Genomic DNA, 24,746 nt, shown 5'->3' on the forward strand with positions numbered 1-24,746 from the left:
ATCCATAAAATTATGTAGATTGTACGATCAACAAATATCTCTTTTTACATGATGAGAAGGAAAAAATATAAAAATCGTGCGCAAAAATCGTGTTAATCGGAATACCTTCATCAGAATTGTGCTAAAGTTTATTTGCAAAAATTTGTTGTTGGAAGATTCATGTAAAGGAAGACTGCAAATGGAAATTCTGTACTTTCCTATTACATCTTGAAAAATTCCATTCCATATAGTATCATTTTTAAAGATCTGAAAACTGTCAAGCTTTATAGTTGATTAGAAATTATCACGGATTACAATGGAAAGATGATTTCGCTTCATAGTTTTGATTACAATAGCGGTTATTGACAAAAGAATAACAAAAGAATAAATGAAACATTTTTCGTGTACGTTAAAGGACATGAAAAACAAGAGTTAAGTGGAGAGCACACACTTTTGCATAGGCGCATAAGCGTAAGCATAAGAATTCTGATTGGTCTATAAATGTATACATAAGAAATTCAACCAATTGAATTTCTTATGCATATGCTTATGCGCTTATGCAAAAATGTATGCTCCCCACTTTAACTGAATTATTTTATGATGATATAAAAACAACTTAATCATTAACCTTAAATACGGATTATGAAGATATCGCGGTAATTATGCAAAAATTGGTAACTTCATGGATTATGTTAACCTTGTATTGCCAAGATCATGACCTTGAACATCCAAAAGGATTTACCAACTCTCCGTGGGAATTAATTAAAATAGCAATAGAAAACCGATGAGATGACATCTCACAATTTACTTCATTTAACCTTGCGCAGTTTTTACACGCCATTGACACAGTTATGCGCTCAACGAGTTTTGTTTTTGACGGTAAATTTTACGAACAGGTTTTCTGTTCGCCGATGGGGTCTCCTTTGTCTCTAATTTTGTCTGACATGGTTATGGACGATTTGGAATCATATTATTTGCGTCAATTGGATTTCGAGATATAAAATCAGTGTGATCACAAGCCTAGTGGATAGGCTATTTTACTCGCTGACCCTATGTTTCACGAAGAAAACATTAATATAGTCAAAACAATTCTTCGTAATAATTGTTACCCGTCAACAGTTATAAACAAAAACAGTAACAAAAGACGTAGGGCGATTAAATTTGGCGGTAATCTTAGCTCGTCCAACCGAAATAAATTTGATGCGCGAAATAGTATAGTGTTGCCTTACATTAGAGATTTGAGCGAGAATATTACTCGTTGCATTAATAAAAATGGAATTGATGTATTATATACCGTTCCAAAAAAATTAGACACACTGATAAAAAGAAGAAAGGATAGGATAGACAACTTAAAAAGAACCGATGTCGTGTATAAAATTGAATGTGCGAATTGTGATTCTACGTATATTGGACAGACAAAGAGACATTTAGAAACGCGCATCAAAGAACATAGAAATAATATCAAAAAAGACACTACATTGCATTCAGTCGTTAGTTTGCATCGGACTTGCAACGGTCATGAGTTCCGTTGGGATTCTCCGGTGATCTTGCATCAAGAAAAACAAACAAGAAAAAGAGAAATTGCAGAAATGTTTTGTATAAAAAACAACGTAAAAAGCATTAATCTACAGAAAGATACGTAGAATTTTAGTGGGATTTATGATCGTGTTCTTGACGCTATTTAAAATATTTTTATCTTTATTTTTATATTTACCTATTTATTTATTTATTTGACTTTGTTATGACGTTTTAAATTGCAAAAGACACATTAGTTTTGTTCTTTATTTTCTTAACGCGTAATGACTAAGATTCTTGCTAACAGTCAACATCTATTTATTTCGTGCTTACTTCTGTCAGTTTTACATTGTTCATCAAAACAATGGTTAATATTGTCGGTAGTTTGCAGTAAAGTTGATTTACTGTATTAATTTGGTATGTAACATATTTTTGGTTTTTGAATGTATAATTATTTGTAGCGATGAAGTGTATTAAAAGTATAATTATTTTTATGTAACTTTTTATAGATTTACTTGAAAAGGGCTGCAATGACAGCCGAAACGTTGTATTTCAACTAATTATTTATAATAAATTATTGCCAGTCTGGTCGACTTTTAACTTTGAGGAGAGTTTTTTTATCAAAAGGATTTAATTATCGGTCAATGTTTATTCAAAAGTTATTAACAAAGAATATTAATAAATATATCATACGATATAATTTCAATAAATGATTAAATAATATATAATCATTAAGAAAGAAAGAACGTGGGCAAGTGAGGCGCAAAGCTCCTTCCCTTGCATCTCCAACCCAAAAAAATGATAACCTTAATCCAAACCTAATATTCATTTTAAAACTGAAACCCAACACATGTCCGAAAAATTTTTTATTAGTAATAATTCACTCCTGAGACATAGATTTACGTTAGGTTATATCTTTTGGAAGTAAAGACCTCCTCCGTAGGACGTCTACACATTAAAAGGCTCTACCAATCTAAAATATTTGCATTACAATCCTGAAGAATCATGGTTAGAGTATAGATTGAATTTTGCTTTGTTTTGCAAAGTATATGCATGGATACAGGGTTCCGCCTTTCTCCCTTTAAAGAACTCCACTTCCGAAAGATGTATAAATCTAACCCAATTATATGTCCCGAAGATATTTAATGCGCATCAAAGCAATTAGAAGACTTACTTATAAGAATAGTAAAACTGAATCAGCGGTAATACAAACCACATCTCAATGATTAAATGTCTTTTTGCAAACTGCGGTTTAATGGAAAACTTTGTTATTTATGAAAAGATGCAAAAACGCAAGCCTCGAAAATTGTCTGTTGCGCTAAAAAAAAAACACTTTACTCAATTTATAGCCGCTATTAATAAATTTTTCAACATAGTTACATTTGGAAAAAATTAAGATCCTTAAAAAATCTTTTATATAATTCTCTAAAATACACTGAAATACAAGGCAAAATATTGATTGCTCTAAAAAATTATGAATAATATCGACAATATTTCTCCGCACTGAGTGGTAGAATCTAGAATAATAAATTAAATCAAAATATAACAATATTTAATCATCTAAACAAACGCATATGTATATAAGTCGAGGAGGTGGAGCAAACGATTAACTGTGTTAAAAGGGATTCGGGCTTGACGGCATCAAATATAAAATAATTAAACTGCTTCCATCAACATATTCACTCATTATTACATATATTTTTAATATTTTTATGATGGTTTGCTACCAAATAACTAGTTGGAATATCAAGTTATTTTTATCGAAGAAGAATAATAATAAAGTACAATGAGAGAACAAGATATTGATCTTTGTCGTTATATTTTGGTAAGATTATGGAGCAATGTTACGAAACAAATGTGTTGGATCCTAATCAAAACGGATTCAGACGCGGACATTCATGTCGAGATAATCTTATACAACTCGCATCAGCAATCCAGGACAAACTTTTTTAAGGATAAGCATCACGGTCTTTTTGAATATTGCATCCACATACGATATTGTACTATACATATACTATTTTGATTAAGAAACTCATATCCGAGGAATGTCTCCATAGGATTGTTTAATTCGTTGAACAGTAGATGTATTGCAGAACAAGTTAATTGTTGATAATGACGTTATCGGACAATCATACAAAGGATTGTCGCAGGATGCAGTTCATTGTTATATGACATATAAATATACTAATAAGATTTTTAATTCTCTTTCAATTGAGTTCAGGTAGCTGCAGTTTGGACGATATAGTAATATACTGTGACGATGAGACCAAGAGTGCCAGAATATTGTTGAAGAAGGCCTTAACTAGACTCAGCGCAGAATTATCTTTATTAGGACTTCAGCCTTGCTAGTCTGTATTGATTGATTTCAATAAGTCAGGATATTTCGACCAGAATCTCACAACGTTTTGGAAACGCTCTTTGTCAAGCGCAGATGCAGACCAAATTTCTGGGACTGATCTTGGATGTCTAACTTAATTTTGACAAATAGCAAATGCAATGTTGTCAGAGACAGGGTTGTCAAGGCTAATGCCTTAACTATGTTAAAATATGCTAATAGAGTATGTCGTGGTATGAAAATTAATATAGCTTTATTACTTTATAAAAGTTTGGTTCTGTTTTGGATTACGGATCTTGTGTCTATCTCCTAATAAGTGGAAATAATAGAACTAAAATTGAGAGAACACAGTTTGCAGGAATTAGAACGGCTCTGGGTTATCGCAACTCCACTCCCACTAACATTTTATTAGCAGTCTAAGCTTCTGTCAATGCGAGACAGCAGGCTTTCTGGTTAGAAATGCAATTATCAGAATCATCAAACACAATGAATAAAAAATTAGAGAATCTATCGCAGAGTTAGTGCGGTTACCATTAGGATATTAATCACTTGATATTTCAGTGTAGTAATTATGATGATGTTAAAATAGATTTAAATTATAATCTTAATATTGTTAGTCCTAGTGGTTCCGACTATGTGTGGAGCTGGCTCCAAAAAGAGGGAATGAAAGCACTTTTAGAATTGTGTTGACCTTCATTTTAAGGACGGTAGAATTATATAAATTTTTGTGTTAAGTTGTACCGTTTTTTAAATTTTTTCTTTCTTGTTATTATTTATTGTGTTCAATGACTAGTCATAGATTTATTCTACTTAAGTTATATTATATGTATACGTGTGAGATAGTTTGTATAAGCTAAAAGTATGCTTCTTTTCACTGAAAGCTACAAAAAAAGTTCCAAAAGTAAATTACATATTACAAATAAAAATTCATCCTTCAGCGTAATAATTATTATACGTAATTATATAGTAGCATTATAGTAGTATATTACTTTTACCGTAATTTTTTTATTAATACGTCAATTTTTAAGTACGTCAATTTAAAAAAAACGTGCAGAATATAATTAACTGGTTCACTTGTTTAAAAAGATAAAAATACTATCTAAAAAAACTGATTATTTTATCTATTAATGTATGCATTTTACACAACATTAACAATTCTTTATAATATTGTAACTTAATACAATATATACGACTAAATAACAAAATATTGCAATTTAATGTAAAATATATACTAAAAAGAAAATATATAACAAATTTAATTAATAATTATGTGCTTATCATATTTTCATCACAATTAGATATCAAAAAATATGATGATCACAGATATATAGCACACATCTATGTATATTATAAGATACCTACGTTGCATTTATCATATATTAATACTATTATTATATGTATACATAATAAAATAAAATAAATATATGGTATTTTATTTTTATTCAAAAATCCGTAACATTTTTACTGCCAATTACAACAGAAATGCGCCGTAAAAAACTAACGACTTACTTTGCCGCGTTTAGTGTACTTTAGATACTGGTAATGATGATTGTCGTAATTGAAGTCACGAGGCGTGAGGGTAATGTCATGATTGTGTCCCACCTTACTCATGAATGTCTTCTTCCTCTGCATCTGCATTCTTTTCGAATACAAACGTAGATCGGCAGCTGTAAAAATGAGATATGATTAATATATTTTTCTCATTCAGGAAGCATGAAAGAATACGGCGACATATCTCAAAAATATAAATTTTGTAAAAAAATATTACAGAGATAAAAGTTGTAAGTTTTAAAAACATTTATTTACAGACCTTATTAATTTAACTTTAGATAACGTTGCAAAGATCAAAATATTTTTAATTGAATTTTAAGTAAAATTTATTTTTTATCGCATTATTTCTATGGCGCCAGTACACTGATTATTTGAATTAAAAAATTTTTTTTATATTTAAGTTTTCCAATTCACCATTCACAAGTACTACAAATAGCATATTTTTGGATAAATATATCAATATTTGATATACAGAGTGTCTTGAAATTAGATCGACAAACATTACTTTGACAAAAACTAAGACATGTTTGACATAGAACATTGTTTGACTAACAAGACATTGCTCAGACAGCACACAATATTTATGATACATAAATATTTATGAATATACAATATTTTTTCAAACATTATATAAATATTTTGAAAATGTTTATAAAAACCTTTATTAAAACATAGATTAAATATTTCATATAATATTTATGGTATGTAAAGATAAATATTTATTATCTGTTAAGGATTATTATCTGTTTTATTACACCATGACCTTACTATGGTGGTTATACAAAGAGGCTATTTCAAGTATGTGGCTGAGAAAAAAAGTATGCAAATGTCGGTGATGCTTAAATCGTGGGTCAAGACCAAGAAGAACATTTGTACATCATACCAACAACTTATATTTTTACTCCGGTGTAGACGTATGGATATTTTACCTCCGCATATTAACAACAATACAACAAGTAAATCAACTATTTTTCATAGCAGAAGTGTTACACGTAAATGGCTACATCTTCAGCATCGTAGCAAAGTCACTTTATTAAACTTAGAGATAAATGATATTAATTGTAAATTACGTGTCTTGCGTGTCAATTTGAATTATATCGAGAAACGACTGTTTGAGAATTTACCGTCTGAGTTTGTCCTCGGCTTTTTTAATCATAATAGACATATCCTCCATAAACATAATAAGAGTGAGAAGTTGCGTCTAAAAAACAAATTGGAATATATCAGTCGAAAGTATTATGGGTTCGGAATCCATTGAGAAAAATAGATTATAGTAAATAAATAGTAGATATCTTGTATCGCCAGTGATGAATAAAATTAAAAATAACTGTGAGACGACCCAACTGGCTTAAATTAATTCTTATTATTATTAGTTTGATGCCATATACAAGAAAAGACAACGTTTCGACCTTAGGTTTAGGTCCTTATCAAGTCTAAAATTAACATTAAAAAATACAATAGATGTACATACAAGAATTTCGATTTTTAAGAAAGCAAAGCGCAAACCAAGATTGAAATAACAAATTAAAACGTACCTTACAAATTCTTTAGTGCAATATATACTTAATTTTTTTATTTTACATATTTCAATATAAATATTGTGTCACATAAACGTTCAGTATGGATGGTAAAGACGAACTAAGTTAAACAGCTTTGATTATTCTATCATAGATCGGATTCAAATTCTCTGTGTCTTTCTGTAGGTTGATCGTGTTATTGAATTTTTTTATAAAAAACATTTCAGCAATCTCTCTTTTCCTAGTGTTTGTTTCTCGATGTAAGATATTTAAGTTTGTCCATTTAAAGTCATGCGAAAAATCATTTCTATGTTTGCTTATAACATTTTGGTTGCTGACATGCATTTTTATATTATTCATATGTTCTTTAATCCGAGTATTAACACCATTAATAATTTAGTCGACCACGCTATTTTGTTATCGGATAAACGATTTCATAATGAGAACTTACAGATAGTTAAAAAAATCTTGTTGAATAATTGTTTCCCTAGGACGATCATTGAGCGATATATGTATAAAAGAACATGTTTTTTAGAAAATTCACATAACGTAGTTGACAAAAATAATGTATTTGATATTTCGTCTTGTATTTTAATGCCGTATGTTAAGAACCTAAGTGAGACTATTGAGAGATCTATTAAGAAAACAGGCTTAAGCGTTATTTATACGATTCCAAAAAAACTAGATACGTTTATTAAACCCCTAAAAGACAAATTCCCTAAAGCCGATATGACCGAGATAGTTTATAAAGTTGACTGCAACGACTGTGACGCCACATACATTGGACAAACTAAAAGACACCTTAATACTCGGATTAAAGAACATATGAATAATATAAAAATGCATGTCAGCAACCAAAATGTTAAAAAGCAAACATAGAAATGATTTTTCGCATGACTTTAAATGGACAAACTTAAATATCTTACATCGAGAAACAAACATTAGGAAAAGAGAGATTGCTGAAATGTTTTTTATAAAAAAATTCAATAACACGATCAACCTACAGAAAGACACAGAGAATTTGAATCCGATCTATGATAGAATAATCAAAGCTGTTTAACTTAGTTCGTCTTTACCATCCATACTGAACGTTTATGTAACACAGTATTTATATTGAAATATGTAAAATAAAAAAATTAAGTATATATTGCACTAAAGAATTTGTAAGGTACGTTTTAATTTGTTATTTCAATCTTGGTTTGCGCTTTGCTTTCTTAAAAATCGAAATTCTTGTATGTACATCTATTGTATTTTTTAATGTTAATTTTAGACTTGATAAGGACCTAAACCTAAGGTCGAAACGTTGTCTTTTCTTGTATATGGCATCAAACTAATAATAATAAGAATTAATTTAAGCCAGTTGGGTCGTCTCACAGTTATTTTTAATTATAGTAAATAAATTGTAAATATCAGTAATTGTCCTGATTCATTGATGAATTTTTTAAGTTTATGTTAAGAATTGATAAGTTCAGCGCGTTTCTGTTAGGGGTGTGCAGACGCGTGTCTGCACTATGTGCTTGTACAGCAACCGAGTCAAGCGACTCGGGTGAGCTCGGCAACCTTCGTGTCGCGAAGCGAGCCGGAGTAGCAGGCATGTCGATCTCTCTGTCGTGTACCGTTAAAGCGAACAGTCGCAAAGCGTTCTCTATGCATGTCTACAGATGCGGTGTAATACAGGAAAAGTTAATTCAAAACTAAAAGACTTATTCCATCAAACACACTCACACAATTCTGCACCAACAAGTTGTGGGCCCAGTTAACGGTTAACTGAAAAAGAAAAATCGTGTGAGTGCCGTGAGAATCAGTCGAAATGTTGCACGTGGCGCGGAACGGGAGCCGGCTTTTGTTCGAGTGCCGGTATTAACGTGTCGGGAGCATGCGAATTAACAAATCGAATCCGCGATGTCTGTCGGAATCTCGGTGAAGGATGTGAGGCCTTTCGATGGAATGAATTTCCAAGACTGGAAAGCTCAAGTAAATGCGTTATTTGTCATGAACGATGTTCTAGATATCGTAGATGGCACGAGGAAAGAGCCGCCCGCAGGAGTGGGACACGTGGCCGCGTTAAAGAAAAACGTAAAAGACGATGCAACGGCGAAGTTCATAATTCTGTCCAATTTCGACAAAGTTCAACAAGTGTGTGTGCTATCGTGCATTTCTGTAAAAAAAATGTAGAACAAATTGTGTTTAATTCACGAGCAAAAGACGGCGACAAACAAGTTGAGTCTGCTAAAAAGATTTTACAAGTACCGCATGAGCGAATCTGATACCACGGTACAGCACGTGGCCAAGATGATGAATATGACAAGTCAGCTTAAAGACATCGGCCAAGATATGACGGATGACACAATTATGGCGAAAATTCTCGCAAGTCTAACCACGAAGTTCAGCACGCTGCAGGTGGCGTGGGATAGCGTCGATCCTGCACGGCAAACTCTAGACAATCTGCAAAAAAGATTAATTAGAGAGGACGCGAGGCTTAAAATCGATGAAGACGCTTCGAAAGCGTTGGCCGCGACGGCCAAAAAGCGACGTCCGCGAAGGGTGAAAAGTGCTGAGAACAAAAAGACTGAGAATATAAAGAAAACCAAGGAACCGCAGTGCTATAAGTGTCAAGAAATGAGACATTTCGCGGCACGGTGTCAAAATAAATGGAAGCCACGTGAAGATGGCGAAAAAGCCCGCGACTGCGCATTCGCGGTGGAAACGGACAAAAGCTCGATCGCGTCAAGTTCGAAAAGTTTCGAAGGTGCACGTGTACTGTAGACGAAAAATCACGTAATGGCGGCCGACCAGAGTGAGGTCTGGCTTGACAGCGGTGCGTCAAGGCATCTAACTTACCTACCGACGCGACTGGCTTACCGACTACAAGACGGACAACACTGGCGCTACGATATCACTCGGTAACAATCAGATCTGCAACGTCGCTGGTGAAGGCACAGTGCAGATTAAAAAGTTTATTGACGGTGTGTGGCACGACGCGTGAATCGAGAAAGTGTTGCATGTTCCGAAATTGCGTAAAAATTTATTCTCGGTCGGAGCATGTACAAAAAAAGGACTCAAATTGCAGTTTAAAAAGAATCGAGTCGAAGTGGCTCGCGACAGGCATGAAGCAAGGTAACGATGTGTATCGCATGTTCTTCAAGGTCGCGAAACAAGGAAGCACCAAAGAAGCGAACATAGCCACGACGAATCTGACCGTGTGGCATAAGCGATTGGGACACGTCGGGAAGCGCGCGATACGTGAACTGGTCAAAAAAGGGCTAGTGAGTGGAGTGTCGATTACAGACAAAAATGATGTTTTCTGCGAACCGTGTCAAATGGGGAAAGCGCATAGGCTGCCATTTAACAAGAAACGAGCGCAACAAGAAAATAAAACCAGGTGAGAAAATGCACTCGGATGTCTGTGGGCCGATGTCAACAAACTCAGTCGGAGGATCGAGGTACTTCTTAACCTTCAAGGACGAAGCGACCGGCTATAGGTATGTATACTTCCTGAAAAAGAAATCAGAGGTGTTCGAGAAATTCAAGATCTTCAAGAAGATGATCGAGAACAAGTTCGGTCGAAAAATGAAAACGTTACACTCGGATAACGGTTAGGAATTCTACAACAAGGAAATGGTCGATTATCTCGAAAAACATGGAATCCAGCGAGAAGCGACAGCGCCGTACAACTCTGAGCAGAATGGTAAAGCCGAACGCGAAAATCGGACGATAGTTGAAAGTGCGCGCACGATGATACTTGCAAAGAGTCTACCGCTAAGCCTATGGGCAGAAGCAGTGAACTGTGCGGTATATGTGCTCAACCGAACCGTGTGGACGAGTGGTGCAGTAACTCCGTACGAAGCGTGGACTGGAAAAGTTTCAAATCTGAATCATCTACGGATTTTTGGCTCAGATGCGTACGTGCACAATCCCAAACAATTCACGCAAAAATTTGATGCGCGAGCGAGCAAGAAGATTTTTGTCGGATATACAGAGGAATCGACAAATTACCGAGTGTACGATCCGGAGTCGAAAAAGGTCAGCATAGCTCGCAATGTTGTGTTCAACGAGACGGTCGGAATGTCCCCGGCGAAAGAAGAAAAGAAGAAAGAAGAAAATGAAATAACTCTTCCACTGCCGAAAGTCAAAGAGGTAAACGAGTACGAGAATGGGAACGTGATCGACACCGAAGGAGACGACGGCAACAACGAAGAACAAGAAGAAGATAGCAATGAAGCAGAGGAACGTGGAAGCGAGCCAGCACGAGAAATGTCAAGAGAATTGCGAGATCGCTCGAGAATCCAAATTCCGAGAAGGTATCGGCACAACGCTGATGTTGCCGAGTACACTGTACCGATAACGTACGAGGAAGCAACAAATAGCCCTGAAGCCGCGTAGTGGGCGGGTGCTATTCAAAACGAACTCAAAGCACACGAGAAGAATCAAATATGGAAACTCGTGATGAGAACGCCGGAAATGAAACTGATCGACTCGAAATGGGTGTTTCGGGTGAAAACGGATGCAGACGGGAAGTCACATCGATTCAAAGCGCGATTGTGTGCGAGGGGTTTTTTACAACGAGAGGGGATCGACTTCAAGGAAACTTTTTCGCCAGTGGTGAGATACGACTCACTAGGAGTATTGCTGGCAATAATCGCTGCGAAAGATCTCGAAATAATGCAGTTTGACGTTCAGACTACATTCCTTTACGGAAAACTGGAGGAGACGATATTTATGGAAATCCCGGAAGGACTAAAATTGAAAGAAGATCCCAGGAACGTCGCATGCAAGCTCGAGAGGTCTCTTTATGGGCTAAAACAGGCTCCAAGATGCTGGAACCTGAGATTCACGAAATTTCTGAACGAGTTCAACTTCGAAGAGTGCGAGGCAGACAAGTGCGTGTTTTCCGGGAAGGTTAACAACGACGTAGTGTATTTGGCGCTATTTGTCGACGACGGTCTGGTAGCCTCGAACAATGTAGAGACTCTCAAGATAATAATTCAGCGATTAAGTGAAACGTTCAGAATCACAGTCGAGAATTCAAATACCTTTGTCGGGCTGCAAATTGAACGCGATAGAGAGCGAAAAACGTTAACGATTCATCAGAGCGCGTACACGCGAAAGATAATCGAAAAGTTCGGAATAGCGAACGCGAAAACCGTGAGTGTGCCGGCGGATCCTCACGCAGCATTGTCACTAACCGAGCAGGATGACAATAAATTGAGTAACATGCCTTATCGCGAGGCAATAGGGTCTTTAGTTTTCTTAGCGACCGTATCGAGATCAGATATCGCATTTGCAGTGAATGCAGTAAGCAAATATTTAAGCAAACATAATGCGACACACTGGCAAGCAGTAAAGCGAATATTCGCGTATCTTCAAGGCACGATTAATTACGGTATCGAGTATGCAAGCGGCGGTAGCGAAACAGCACTAATAGGTTTTTCGGATGCTGACTACACCGGAGATATTGAAACGCGAAGATCCACAACCGGGTACGTTTTTCGTTTCGCAAACGGGGCCGTCACGTGGTCGTCGCAGTGGCAACGACTAGTGACGCTAAGTACGACGGAAGCCGAGTACGTGGCTGCATCTATAGCAGCGCGAGAAGTAGTCTGGCTGAGAAAGCTATTATCAAACATCGGATGTCCTTGTGAAAAGGAAACGACTCTATATATTGATAATCAAAGCGCGATTCAACTAGTAAGGAATCCAGTATTTCACAAAAGAACAAAGCATATAGATGTCCATTTTCATTTTATTCGAAAAAAAGTAACCGAAAAAGAAATTAGAGTCGAGTTTATTCCATTTGAGAATCAACGCGCTGATATATTCACGAAAGCATTGCCGCGAGATCGTTTCAGAAGTATGTGTTCTAAGCTAAATCTGTTAATGATTTACGAGAAACGCTTAAACGGCGGTAGTGTTAAGAATTGATAAGTTCAGCGCGTTTCTGTTAGGGATGTGCAGACGCGTGTCTGCACTATGTGCCTGTACAGCAACCGAGTCAAGCGACTCGGGTGAGCTCGGCAACCTTCGTGTCGCGAGGCGAGCCGGAGTAGCAGGCGTGTCGATCTCTCTGTCGTGTACCGTTAAAGCAAACAGTCGCAAAGCGTTCTCTGTCTACAGAAGCGGTGTAATAAAGGAAAAGTTAATTCAAAACTAAAAGACTTATTCCATTAACCACACTCACACAATCCTGCACCAACAGTTTAGGTGATAAGTTTGGTGTTCTCATATGTAGACATGATAAAAACGATAGAAAAATCTCCGTATTGGAAAATATAAAAAATTTTGAAGTCAATCATCAAAAGTTTCCCAAGAATAACCTTGATAATGTGAGATTGTTGACAGCGTGCTCGATACACAAGTTTTTGAGTAAACAAAAACATGTGTGTTACATGGATAGATACATTGTTAATAGGTATTCTGAATGCTCACAATTTTTGAAATTAAACAAAAATATTTTTGTAACAAAAGCAGATAAGGGCCAGGTTACGGTGTTGATGAATCGGACAGACTACGTGGAGAAAATGAATAATTTAATGAAAGACGTTTCCACTTATAGATTACTTAATAAGACCCCATTAAATGCACTGAACGCAAAAATTACTTTTTTGTTAAAATCTTGGTTAGACAATAAACTCATAAATGAGACCACATACAAACATTTGAGGTGTACGAATGGTAATTTGTGTCGGAGCTATGGCTTACCAAAGATCCATAAAGCAGGTTACCTTCTCCGTATCATAATTTCAACGGTAGGAAGTCCTGTTTATAACATTGCAACTTTTTTGAGTGAGATGCTGCAAAATGCAGTCAAGAAACCTCGATCTCATATCAAAGATAGTTGGTCCTTTGTGGAAATTATTAAAGATAAAAACATTGACGATAGTCAGATTATAATTTCGTTGGACATGACTTCACTTTTTTACCAACACCCTGTGGGAATTAATTAAGATAGCAATAGAAAACCGATGGGAGGACATCTCACAATTTACTTCGTTTAACTTTGCGCAGTTTTTACACGCCATCGACACTGTTATGCGTTCAACTAGTTTTGTTTTTGACGGTAAATTTTACGAACAGGTTTTCGGTTCTCCTTTGTCTCCAATTTTGTCCGACATGGTTATAGACGATTTAGAATCATATTGTTTGCGTCAATTGGATTTCGAACCCTCTTGTTATTTTAGGTACGTCGATGATATTTTTTCAATTATTCCAAAAGGAAAAACAGAATATATGTTTAGGATTTTTAATGGTTTTCACACTCGACTTAAATTTACATCTGAACTAGAGAACAATTGTTCTTTGAGTTTTTTGGACACAAATGTTATACGTATTGGTGGCAGATTAACGAGTAATTGGTTCCGTAAACCTACGTTTTCAGGTCGATATATAAATTTTCTATTGAATCATCCGATGAGATATAAACTCAGTTTAATCACAAGCCTAGTGGATAAAGCTATTGTACTCGCTGACCCTATGTTTCACGAAGAAAACATTAATATAGTCAGAAGAATTCTTCGTAATAATTGTTATCCGTTAACGGTTATAAACAAAAATATTATTAACAAAAGACGTAGGGCAATTAAATTTGGCGGTAATCTTAGCTAATTCAACCGAAATAAATTTGATGCGCGAACTTGTATGGTGTTTCTTTACATTAGAGATTTGAGCAAAAATATTACGCGTTGCATTAATAAAAATGGAATTGATGTATTATATACCGTTCCAAAAAAATTAGACACACTGATAAAAAGAGGAAAGGATAGACAACTTAAAAAGAACCGATGTCGTGTATAAAATTGAATGTGCGAATTGTGATTCTACGTATATTGGACAGACAAAAAGACATTAGAAACGCGCATCAAAGAACATAGAAATAATATCAAAAAAGACACTACATTGCATTCAGTCGTTAGTTTGCATCAAACTTGCAACGATCATGAGTTCTGTTGGGATTCTCCGATAATCTTGCATCAAGAAAAACAAACAAGAAAAAGAGAAATTGCAGAAATGTTTTATATAAAAAAACAAAGTAAAGGCATTAATTTACAGAAAGATACAAAGAATTTTAGTGGGATTTATGATCGTGTTCTTGACGCTATTTAAATTATTTTTATGTTTACCTATTTATTTATTTATTTGACTTTGTTATGAGGTTTTAGATTGCAAAAGACACATTAGTTTGTCTCAATTTTCTTAACGCGTAGTGACTAAGATTCTTGCTAACTGTTAACATCTATTTATTTCTTGCTTACTTCTGTCAAGTCTACATTGTTCATTAAAACAATGGTGAATATTGTCGGTGGTATGCAGTGAATTTGATTTACTGTATTAATTTATTATGCATTTACGTTTGGTATGTAACATATTTTTGTATATGAATTTATAATTATTTATCGCGATGAAATGTATTAAAATTATAATTATTTTTATGTAACTTTTTATAGATTTACTTGTGAAAAGGGCCGCAATGACAGCCGAAACGTTGTATTTTAACTAATTGTTTATAATAAATGATTGCCAGTTTGGTCGACTTTTACCATTAAGGAAAGATTTTTTTTATAAATATTTATAGTAATTATTTTGTAAATATTTTTAACTAAATTGTTAGTTCTTTCATTTACCGCTATGTGGTGTATCTTTCTCATATTTGATTTTTGTCGTGAAAATTAATTATATAAAACTGGCAAAAACGGAAATTAATAAAATTAAAAATGTCATAACATTATTTCTATTTTTAAGCTACAGTCTGCAACAGAATGTCTTTTAACAAGTAAATTTACATATATATTGATGACCCTTGTTTGAGTCCTTATCAAATGAACTAGATATACATAGAGAAGAAATACAGTACAGATATTAATACAATAAAAATAACTTTACTTAACGATATTACAAAATAATAGAAAAAAACGAAACATACTTGCAAAAGTAAAATTATAATTTTAAAATATCAAAAAAGAAACAAACATAGTGTCAGTTTGACAACACGTCAAGAATCTTAGACGAGTTATGAGAGACTAAACGACCTTTATTATATTTTGTCGTAGATATTACTTAAATTATCAGTATTCTTTTGTAAGTTAATAGTGTTATTATTTTTTTTAATAAAAAACAGTTCAGCGATTTCTCTATTTCTCACGTGTTTTTCATTATGTAAGATAACCGGTAGTAGTTAAGTAAAGTAATTTTGATTGTATTAATCTCTGTACTGTATTTCTTCCCACACAGCATAAAACATTTCAGAGACCTTCGCAAAATTTATTTAAAAATGTTTCACAATATATCTTAAATATGTGAAAACGTCCGCTATTTTGTCACAAATATGTTTATGAAAGATTGTATAAACGTTTCAAATGTTATGTTTTCTATGTCATATTTCTTAGATGTTATAATGACATTTTAGTGTTACTTAAAACTTTTTTGAAACTTTGAAACGTTTCTGCAACATTTCTGTTGACTTTTGTGCTGTGTGGGTTCTCTATGTATATCTAGATTACTTGATAAGGACTCAAACAAGAATCGAAACGTTGTGATTAATTAATAAATGATATTTACCAGTACAGTCGAGAGAGAGTGTTACTTTTTTTTAATTCTGTCTGGCAATTCTCAAATATCTTAATATATATTGATGTGTATGTAAATTTATTTGTTAAACTGCTCTGTTGCCTAAGTATATTCAGTGTATATTATAATTTTGTATTCTATTTTAAAATAAATGTCTAATAGTTTCTTATAAACATTTTTTATATATTTTTAATTTTTTATAAATAGAGTTTGAAAAACACAAAAACATCTAATCTACCACATTTTAGATTAGACTATATCAACCAATCGATTTGATTAAAAAATCGTTGATTATATCTTTTTAACTCATGATTTTTTACTGAGTATTTATTAAAGAAAATATAAATTTTAAAAAATTTGTATCATAATAATTTAATAAATCTATTTATAATATTTATCATAATATTTATTGTAAATATTTTCTGATATTTATAATAAATATTTATGATCTATTGAATCTAAGACTCCAAAAACATTTATAAAATATTTATGATAAATACAATATTTATAAAATATTAAGACCATGGAAACGAAACGAAGGTTAAAACATTTTGTAACTAATAAATTTAATATAACGAATATGAATAATGCTGCTAATGTTCGTAATATTAGAGATAATAACATTAAATATTTTAATATAAAACACGATATGCATGTATATCGCGTTTTATATTAAAAGAGCCAATCTATATAATATTCTTATCATTGTTTATTTCGCGTCTGGGTCTAATTACGACGCTTTGGGGGTAAAAGCATTGAGAAAAGTATTGTTTCGTAAGTGTTTGAATAGCTCAATTGGAAGAGCATTCGTCCGGCAAGCGGAAAGTCTCGAGTTTGAGTCCCGATTTATAGCCAACTTTCGGACCAATATTTTTCTCACCTATTTCTTTACAGGGAAAGTTAAAGAGGAACAAAAAGAATTTTTAAGATCCCAACCATAGGATACAAATCTCAGATTCCTTAATTTTTTTACTTAATTTCGCAATAACATTACGTTTGGCTCTATGGCCGAGAAGAAGGAGGTGTATATCGTATTAAATATTTTGTCATACCATACATAAAAACAATTTCAGAATTAATTGCGTCAACAATAAAAAAAACCTGACATAAAGGTAGGATACCGTTGTATTAGGAAGCTGAATAATATTATAAGGGTTTAATGGGATAAGGATGATCGTTCTAAAATCTCTAATGTCAACTATAAAATTAATTGCAATGACTGCAATGCTTCGTACGTTGGAAAGACAAAAAGACAATTAGGAACCAGACTGAAAGAACACAGAAATAATATCAAATTAGATTCTGAAAGACATTCGGTTGTCTCAGAACATATTCTATATAATGGACACACATTTGATTAGGATAATGCGAAAATTATAGATCACGAGAAAAATTATCAAAAAAGATTAAGATCAGAAATGATACATATTAAAGAGCAAAAAACGACATTAATTCCAACAAAGACACCGAATTACTCGACAGCAGTTACTTTGACATACTTGGAAAATTGTCTGAGTCATAGTTTACGAAAAACATTGCGAAAGATTTTATGAAATTAGATAAATATAAACTTCCAACGTATTGAGGTCCTATTTCTGACATTCAATCATACACATAACATTTTGTAAGGGCGAACTTTTTTATTCTTTTGACATTTTGTAAGTAATTTTATATATATCTTTTTTAATTGCTTTGTTTATTAATTTATTAAGATCATTAATATCTAAAAATTTCCACAGTATATTTGTTATCCATCTGTTCAGTCCCCAAATCTTGGAAACATATATAATTTTTATCAAAAAATAGTTGACGTGATAAGCACTTTGACTGACATATTCTTCGTTTACAAACGACGAATTATTTATTAATAGTTGACTACGTTAAATTTATTATCCAGTGACCAATTATTCGACTTTTTTACAATTGATTTCGAGCGTTTTATAATACATATTTGTTGATTTACAATTTTTATTTCATAATTAATATGTTTTATAATTGCGACACGACATCTGTTATTAATTGCGAATTGCTAATATATTTTATTGCTGTCCGTTTTTATAATATCTATTCTATTATTTATATATCACAATTTTTTGTCCCACATTTGATGATAATAGGGATTTTACCGCTTTTATTTGCGCCTTTTTAATTGATCTTTATTTTGTATATTATATTTATGATTTTATTTTGTAGATCATTATTTATGTTATTATTATTGTATTGAAAAAGACTGTAATACAGTCGAAACATTTGCGATTTTTTTTTAAATGTTTATAAGTTGTGACGTGGTCGTCCCGACGCCCGTCACTCCCCAACGCGAGGCCATAAAGCCGAGCAGCCGCGCCAAGAGAGCGAGAGAGAGAGAGAGAGAGAAAGAGAGAGAGAGCGACCGCGAACTCCGAGAGACTTAGCGACGCGAAAGAATAATGTTATTAACGCGTGTTATTTTTATACTTTTTTATGAATGTCGGGAGTCTTGCCGAGAGGAATTGTTTAATCAGAAAAAATTAACCAGGAAGACAAAAAGCGGTAAACAAGGGATCGAAAACACCACGCACGGAACACATGGCCCTAAGAGAAGTCAGCACAACGGCCGCGGGTGAGAAAGCCGCAGGGGCGCGCCCGCCAGCAGGCGTCAAGTAGGGTCCCGAGGACCCGCGGATAATCTCCGCACCCCCGCTCCCTCCTCGCCAGAATCCCGTCGGCCGACGTAGAATAAGGAGGCCGTCGTTCCAGACCGCGAAAGCCTAGAAATAACGTGCCTCCTCAACGAGATTTGTTGTCCCGAGGAGTATCGAAAGTACCCCACACATTTCGTTATTATCAAGCGAGTCGGGAAAATCGCGGAAAGCCCTAATTGGCTGTCGCGAATTCGGCGAATCCTACTCCCGACTCGCCGAATTCGCCCGGCTGCCGATAGCAAGTCGGCAGACCCGGCAGATTGGCGCGACCACTTGGCACAATAAGACATATCGAGAAAAAGAGGCCAAAAAGCCGAGAGAGAAGACGAAAAAGACTTTGAATCGGGAGGCCCGAGGACAAGACGAGGAGTTCCATCCGGTGAGGCTACCCTGCTTAAGTATCCCGCAAGTAACACGTCCGCATTCTGTACTTCCGAGTCTCGACCGTATTGGCGCGATCGCGTAATTTAGTGTATTTATTTAGCGTACGGGCTAAGCCCGTAATTGGGGTTTATTTCGAGTTAGTGATTTCGCGAGAGCGATCGTGATCAAGCGGCGAGGAATTTCGGGAATTTGTACGCGTCGTAGTTATCTTCGCGATTTACATTTCTCGGGAGTTCATTGTCGTTGCGCCGTTTCAATTTTTGTGTCGCGTTTATTGGCGTGTTTGGATGATTGCGTTTTCGATGAGAATGTCGAGTATTGCATGCACGAGTGAGTGAAGCAAATCGCGTAATTATTGTATTAGTCCGTCGCGTGGATAATTCGGTGGCAACGAAAGGTCGAGAGAGAGAGACGATCAAGCGAGACCGCGTGCGAGAGCGCGAAAGCGATGAAGGCAGAGAGCGTGCGCGCGCGAGAGAGTGAGCGAGACAGCGATAGCCGTGAACTGCCGGTCGTCGGCGTATTCGCGTCAAATATCAAATTATATTATTTTACGGCGATATCTTTGCACTCTGATTATCACGAATTCTTTCGAATCGAAGCTCTGATTTTCTCGACCGCCAAATCTTTTGTCCGCTCTTTTATGGCGTGTAATTTGTTATAAAGTTGTCGCGTATCCGACTTGCGTAAAGTTGCGTTATTTCGCGAGCGGAGATTATCGTGGAATTTTGCGTCTGATTATACGTGGACGTTTTTGTCGAAATTTTAGTGTCGTCGAGTCAACGTATCATTCGAGCTATCTATCCAAGTACAAAATTACTAGACAATCTATTCTTGTGTACGCGTGTTTCTTTTCAATTATTATTTTATAAAACCGATTACCCGGAACCTTCTAATTATCTAATTACCGAAGTGTATTTCTTTTAATAATTTCTTTTTGTAACACCGCAGCAACCACTCTTTCGCGGCAACCACATCCCGCCCCTCTACCGTTAGGTGACCGGCCTGTTGCGGAATTTCTGGCCGAATTTTCGCGTTATTCCGTGTGTCGCAAATTGATACGTGCAAGACCGTATCTGGCACCCAAAAATTCAAGTAATTTCGCGTATCCGTCGGCTGGCGCTCTGCTGCGGCACGCGCAAAGCGACCACCAACTTGATTCCCGTGTTAGATAATAATTTTTAAAGAATAAATAATTTTCTATTCTTTTTTGACGATGACCTCTGCTCGCCGCATTTGCTCCGAAGCGAGAAAAATCGTCGCAAAATATAAAATAAATAAAAAACACCTTAAGATTTTATTACTTATTTTAGTTGGCTTAAATATCATATATATTAAAAAATATGTAATAAATATTTTATGTTTAAATAATTTTTTTATTTCATACGAGTTTTCTAATTTTATATTAAATTAATAATTATAAATATAGCCTAGGAAATATAGAGGATTTGCTGAAGAGAAAAAAAAGGGAGTTAGAGGAGAAAAATGGGGAGGAGGGCGTGGAGATTTTTAAGAGAAGCAATAAAATAACAAGATCACCGGAAAAGGAGGTAAAGAGGAAGGAGAGAAGGGGGAGATTAAGAGATTGTTACAGGATATGTGGCAAGAAGTGAGGAAGATGATGGGAAAATTGAGGGAGAAGATAAAAAAGCAGGGAGAAAGGATAAGAGAAGAGATGGAAGAGTTAAGGAGAGATTACAAGGAACAGATGGAAAGATGGAGAGAAGAGAAGGAGTTAAAGGAGAACATCGAAGGTATGAAGAGGAGAATAGAAGGACTGGAGAAGAAAATAGAGGAAAGGGGGGAAAGAGAGAGAGAGAAAAGGGGGAGACCATAGGGATTGAATAACAAAAAAGAGTAGGGGATATAAAAAGAAAGTGGGAGATAATAGAAAAAGAGGAAAAGGGAAAGAATATCGTAATAAAAGGCCTAGTAATCAAGATGGGAAAAAGAAGAGAGGGGGTCGAGAAATTGCTAGAGGAGATAAAAGCAAAGGTGAAGATAATAAAAATAAGGAAAATAGGGGAGGACAGAGAGAAGGGGAGGGAGATGGTGGTGGTAGAATTGGAGAACGAAGAGCAAAAATGGGAGGTGATGGAGAAGAAAAAGAAGCTGAAAGAAGGTAGAAAAGAAAAGATAAACACGGATTTAACGTGGAAAGAAAGGGAGATAAAAAGGAAGTTGGGAGAAATAGCAAGGAAGGAAGAGAAAAGAGAAGAAAGGCAAGATAAGAATAGAAGAAAAATGGTGGAGATGGAATAAAGAAAAGGAGGTTTTAAAAGATGCATAGAGAAATGTAAAGAAAGAGGTAAAGAGGGAAGAGAAGAGAAGAAAAGAAGATATTCTAAAATAGAGATAGACTGAGAAAAGAAAAAGGGAGGGAAGAGAAAAAGGATGGAAAATGGTTTTCTGGAATGTAGCGGGAATAGGGAACAAAAATAGGGATTATTGGAAAGGATTAGAGGAATGGGATGTAATGTCAGAAACATGGATGGAAGAGAAGGAATGGAAGAAGATGAGAAGATTTCTACCAAAAGGATACGTATGGGGAATACAAAGAGCAGGCAGAAAGCGCAAGAGAGGAAGAGCGATAGAAGGCATGATCATGGGGATAAGAAAGGAAATCGCAGAGAAGGGAAAAAGATGGTGGAGATGAATAAGGAAGGTTTTGTGGTAGGAAGAACAAAAGGTGGGGGAAGAAAGGTGGAAGGTGATAGGAGTATACGTAGGAAAAGGAATAGAGGAGGCGTGTAAAGAGATGGAGCAGTGGACAGAGGATAAGAAGGAAGAGGTTTACACGATAATAAGAGAAGATTTTAATGCGAGGACGGGAAAGGAAGGGGGAAGAGTTAGGGGAGAGAAGAAGATAATGGGAAAATAAAAGAAAGTCGAAGGACAACTTAATCAACGCAAAAGGAAGAAAATTGCTGAAATTTATAGGAGAAAGAGGATGGAGCATACTGAACGATAACACAAAGGGAGATGAAGAGGGGGAATGGACATTTACAGAAGAAAGAGGAAACACGGTAATAGATTATGTACTAGGAAATGAGTATAGCGGAGAGAAGGTGAGAAGGTTAAGAATAAGGGATAAAGTGGATTCGGATCATCATCCAGTGGAGATGGAGATAAAAAAAACAGAGAAGAGAGAAGAGAAAAAATCGAGGAGGGATAAGAAGAGGAGCATGGAATGAGGAAGGTCGTAAGAATGTTTGAGGGAAAAGTGGGAGAAATAAGAGGAAGAGAGGAAGAGATAGATGGAAAATGGAAGAGAATAGAGGAGAAGTTGAAGGAAGCAATGAGAATAACAGAAGGAATGGAGGAAAGGGAAGAAGGAGAAGAGAGGATGGTGGGATGAGGAGTGTAAAGAAGAGAAAAGAAAGGTAAGGAAGAAGCTGAGGAGGTGGAGGAGGGAAAGAGAAGGGGAAGAATAATAGGAAGAGAAAAGGAGATTACAAGAGATTATGTGAAAGGAAGAAAAAAAAGAAAATGAGAAATGAGAAAAGAAGGCAGCGGAGGTGAAAAGAGAATCAGAAGTGTGGGAAATAGTAAACAGGGAGAGAAGGAGATGGAAGGGAATAAATGAGGAAATTGAGATGAGAGAGTGGAGAGAATATTTTATGAAGCTGCTAGAAGGAGTGGAGAAGTAAGAAAAGAGAGAAAGGAGGAGGGAAGCAAGGAAGAGGAGGAGGAGGAAGAGGAAATAAGTAGAGAGAAAATGTTAGAGGCGATAAAGAAGTTGAAAGAAGGAAAAGCGACAGGGATAGATAAGATCCCGAATGAGGTATGGAAGTATGGAGGAGGGAACTTGAAAGAATGGACATTGAAATTTTGTAACAGGATTTGGAGAGGAGAAGGCTGGCCGGAGAGATGGAAAGAGGGAGAAATTTTTAATAGAGAAAGGAGTAAGACAGGGTTGCCCATTAGTCCAATGCTATTTAACATTCTAATAGCGGATTTAGAGGAAAAAATGGGGAAGGTAAAAAGAGGAGTGAGGATAAGTGAGAAAAAGATATACATTGGCGTACGCGGATGATATGGTGTTGTTGGTAGAGGAGGAAGAATTGAGGAGTATGATCGAAAGATTAGAAGAGTATTTAGATCATAAGAGGTTGGAATTGAACGCGAAGAAGACGAAGGTAATGAGGTTTAGAAAAAAGGGTAGAAGGTGGAAGAAACGGGAGTGAAGATGGAAAAGAGAGAAAATGGAGGAAGTAAAGGAATTTACATATCTGGGATACAGGCTATAGAGGAATGGAAGACAAGAGGGGCAGGTGAAAGAAAGAATGAAGAGAGCAGCAGCTATTATGGGACAAGTATGGGGAATAGGGAAAAGAAGGTTTGGAAAAGATTGGGGAAAAAGATTATGGTTGTTTGACAAGTTGGTGTGGACAGTGATGAGCTACGGGGTGGAAGGAGAGAGAAGGAATAGAAAAGTACTTGAGGTGGACATTAGAGATAAAAAAAAGGACACCAGGATATATGGTGAGAGGAGCTAAGAAGAGAGAAATTGAGGATAAAAGCCGGGAAGATAGCGTGGAATTTTGAGAAGAGAATGGAGGAAGGAAGAGGAAGCGAATTAACGAGGAAATGCTGAGAAGAAATGAGAGAAAGGGCAAAGAAAGGAAAGGTGGAATTAGAATGGGAAAAGGAAAGAGAAGAATACTTCAGAAAAAGAGGAAAGAGGATAGAAGAAATAGAAGAAAGGAGAGAAGAGGAAAAGGGATGTTTTGGGGAATTGTTAAGGAAGGATTGGGAGGAACAGAGAAAGGAGAGGGAAGAAAGAATAGAAAAGTCAGAATATAATAGATGGTATAAGGAGGGAATGGTTTAGAGGAAAAGGAGTGCCAGAATATTTAAGAAAGGATTAGGGGGAAAGTAGATAAAGGAGAGTAGCGAGATTTAAACTAGGAAACGTGATGTTAGAAAGTAGATATTAGGAGGAGGAGGAGAAGAGAAAATGCAGGATATGTGGTGGAGAGGAAGAGTCGTGTGAACATGTATGGGAAAGATGTAGGGTAGATAGTGAAAGGGAGAGGAGTTGGCAGGAGGTAGTGAAGGAGATTTTAGGAGAAGGAGGAGAGGGGGAACGGTGGATGAGAGAGATAGAGGAAGAAAGAGCGAGAGAGAGAAGGAAGAGAAAAGTAGAAAAGGGAGAGGAGATAGAAGAGTGAGAAGGATTGAATGGAAGAATGAATGTGACGAGAGAAGAAAAAGAAGAAC

The 24,746-nt window shown here is 35.5% G+C and overlaps 1 protein-coding gene across 1 annotated transcript in view; it reads right to left on the reverse strand.

Annotated features, from left to right (window-relative positions):
• Positions 1 to 24,746, reverse strand: part of LOC114943536 (proteoglycan Cow-like) — a gene marked incomplete at its 5' end in the record, with an annotated part of 109,824 nt that overhangs the window by 24,693 nt on the left and 60,385 nt on the right. Inside the window, one exon of the mRNA XM_085485261.1 lies at positions 5,339 to 5,496. Within this exon, the coding sequence (XP_085341387.1) occupies positions 5,339 to 5,496 (158 nt within the window). The remainder of the gene's footprint in view (positions 1 to 5,338; positions 5,497 to 24,746) is intronic.

Source organism: Nylanderia fulva, unplaced genomic scaffold (genome assembly GCF_048542155.1).
Source record: "Nylanderia fulva isolate GAGA-0341 unplaced genomic scaffold, ASM4854215v1 Scaffold353, whole genome shotgun sequence".
Classification (NCBI taxonomy): Eukaryota; Metazoa; Arthropoda; class Insecta; order Hymenoptera; family Formicidae; genus Nylanderia; species Nylanderia fulva.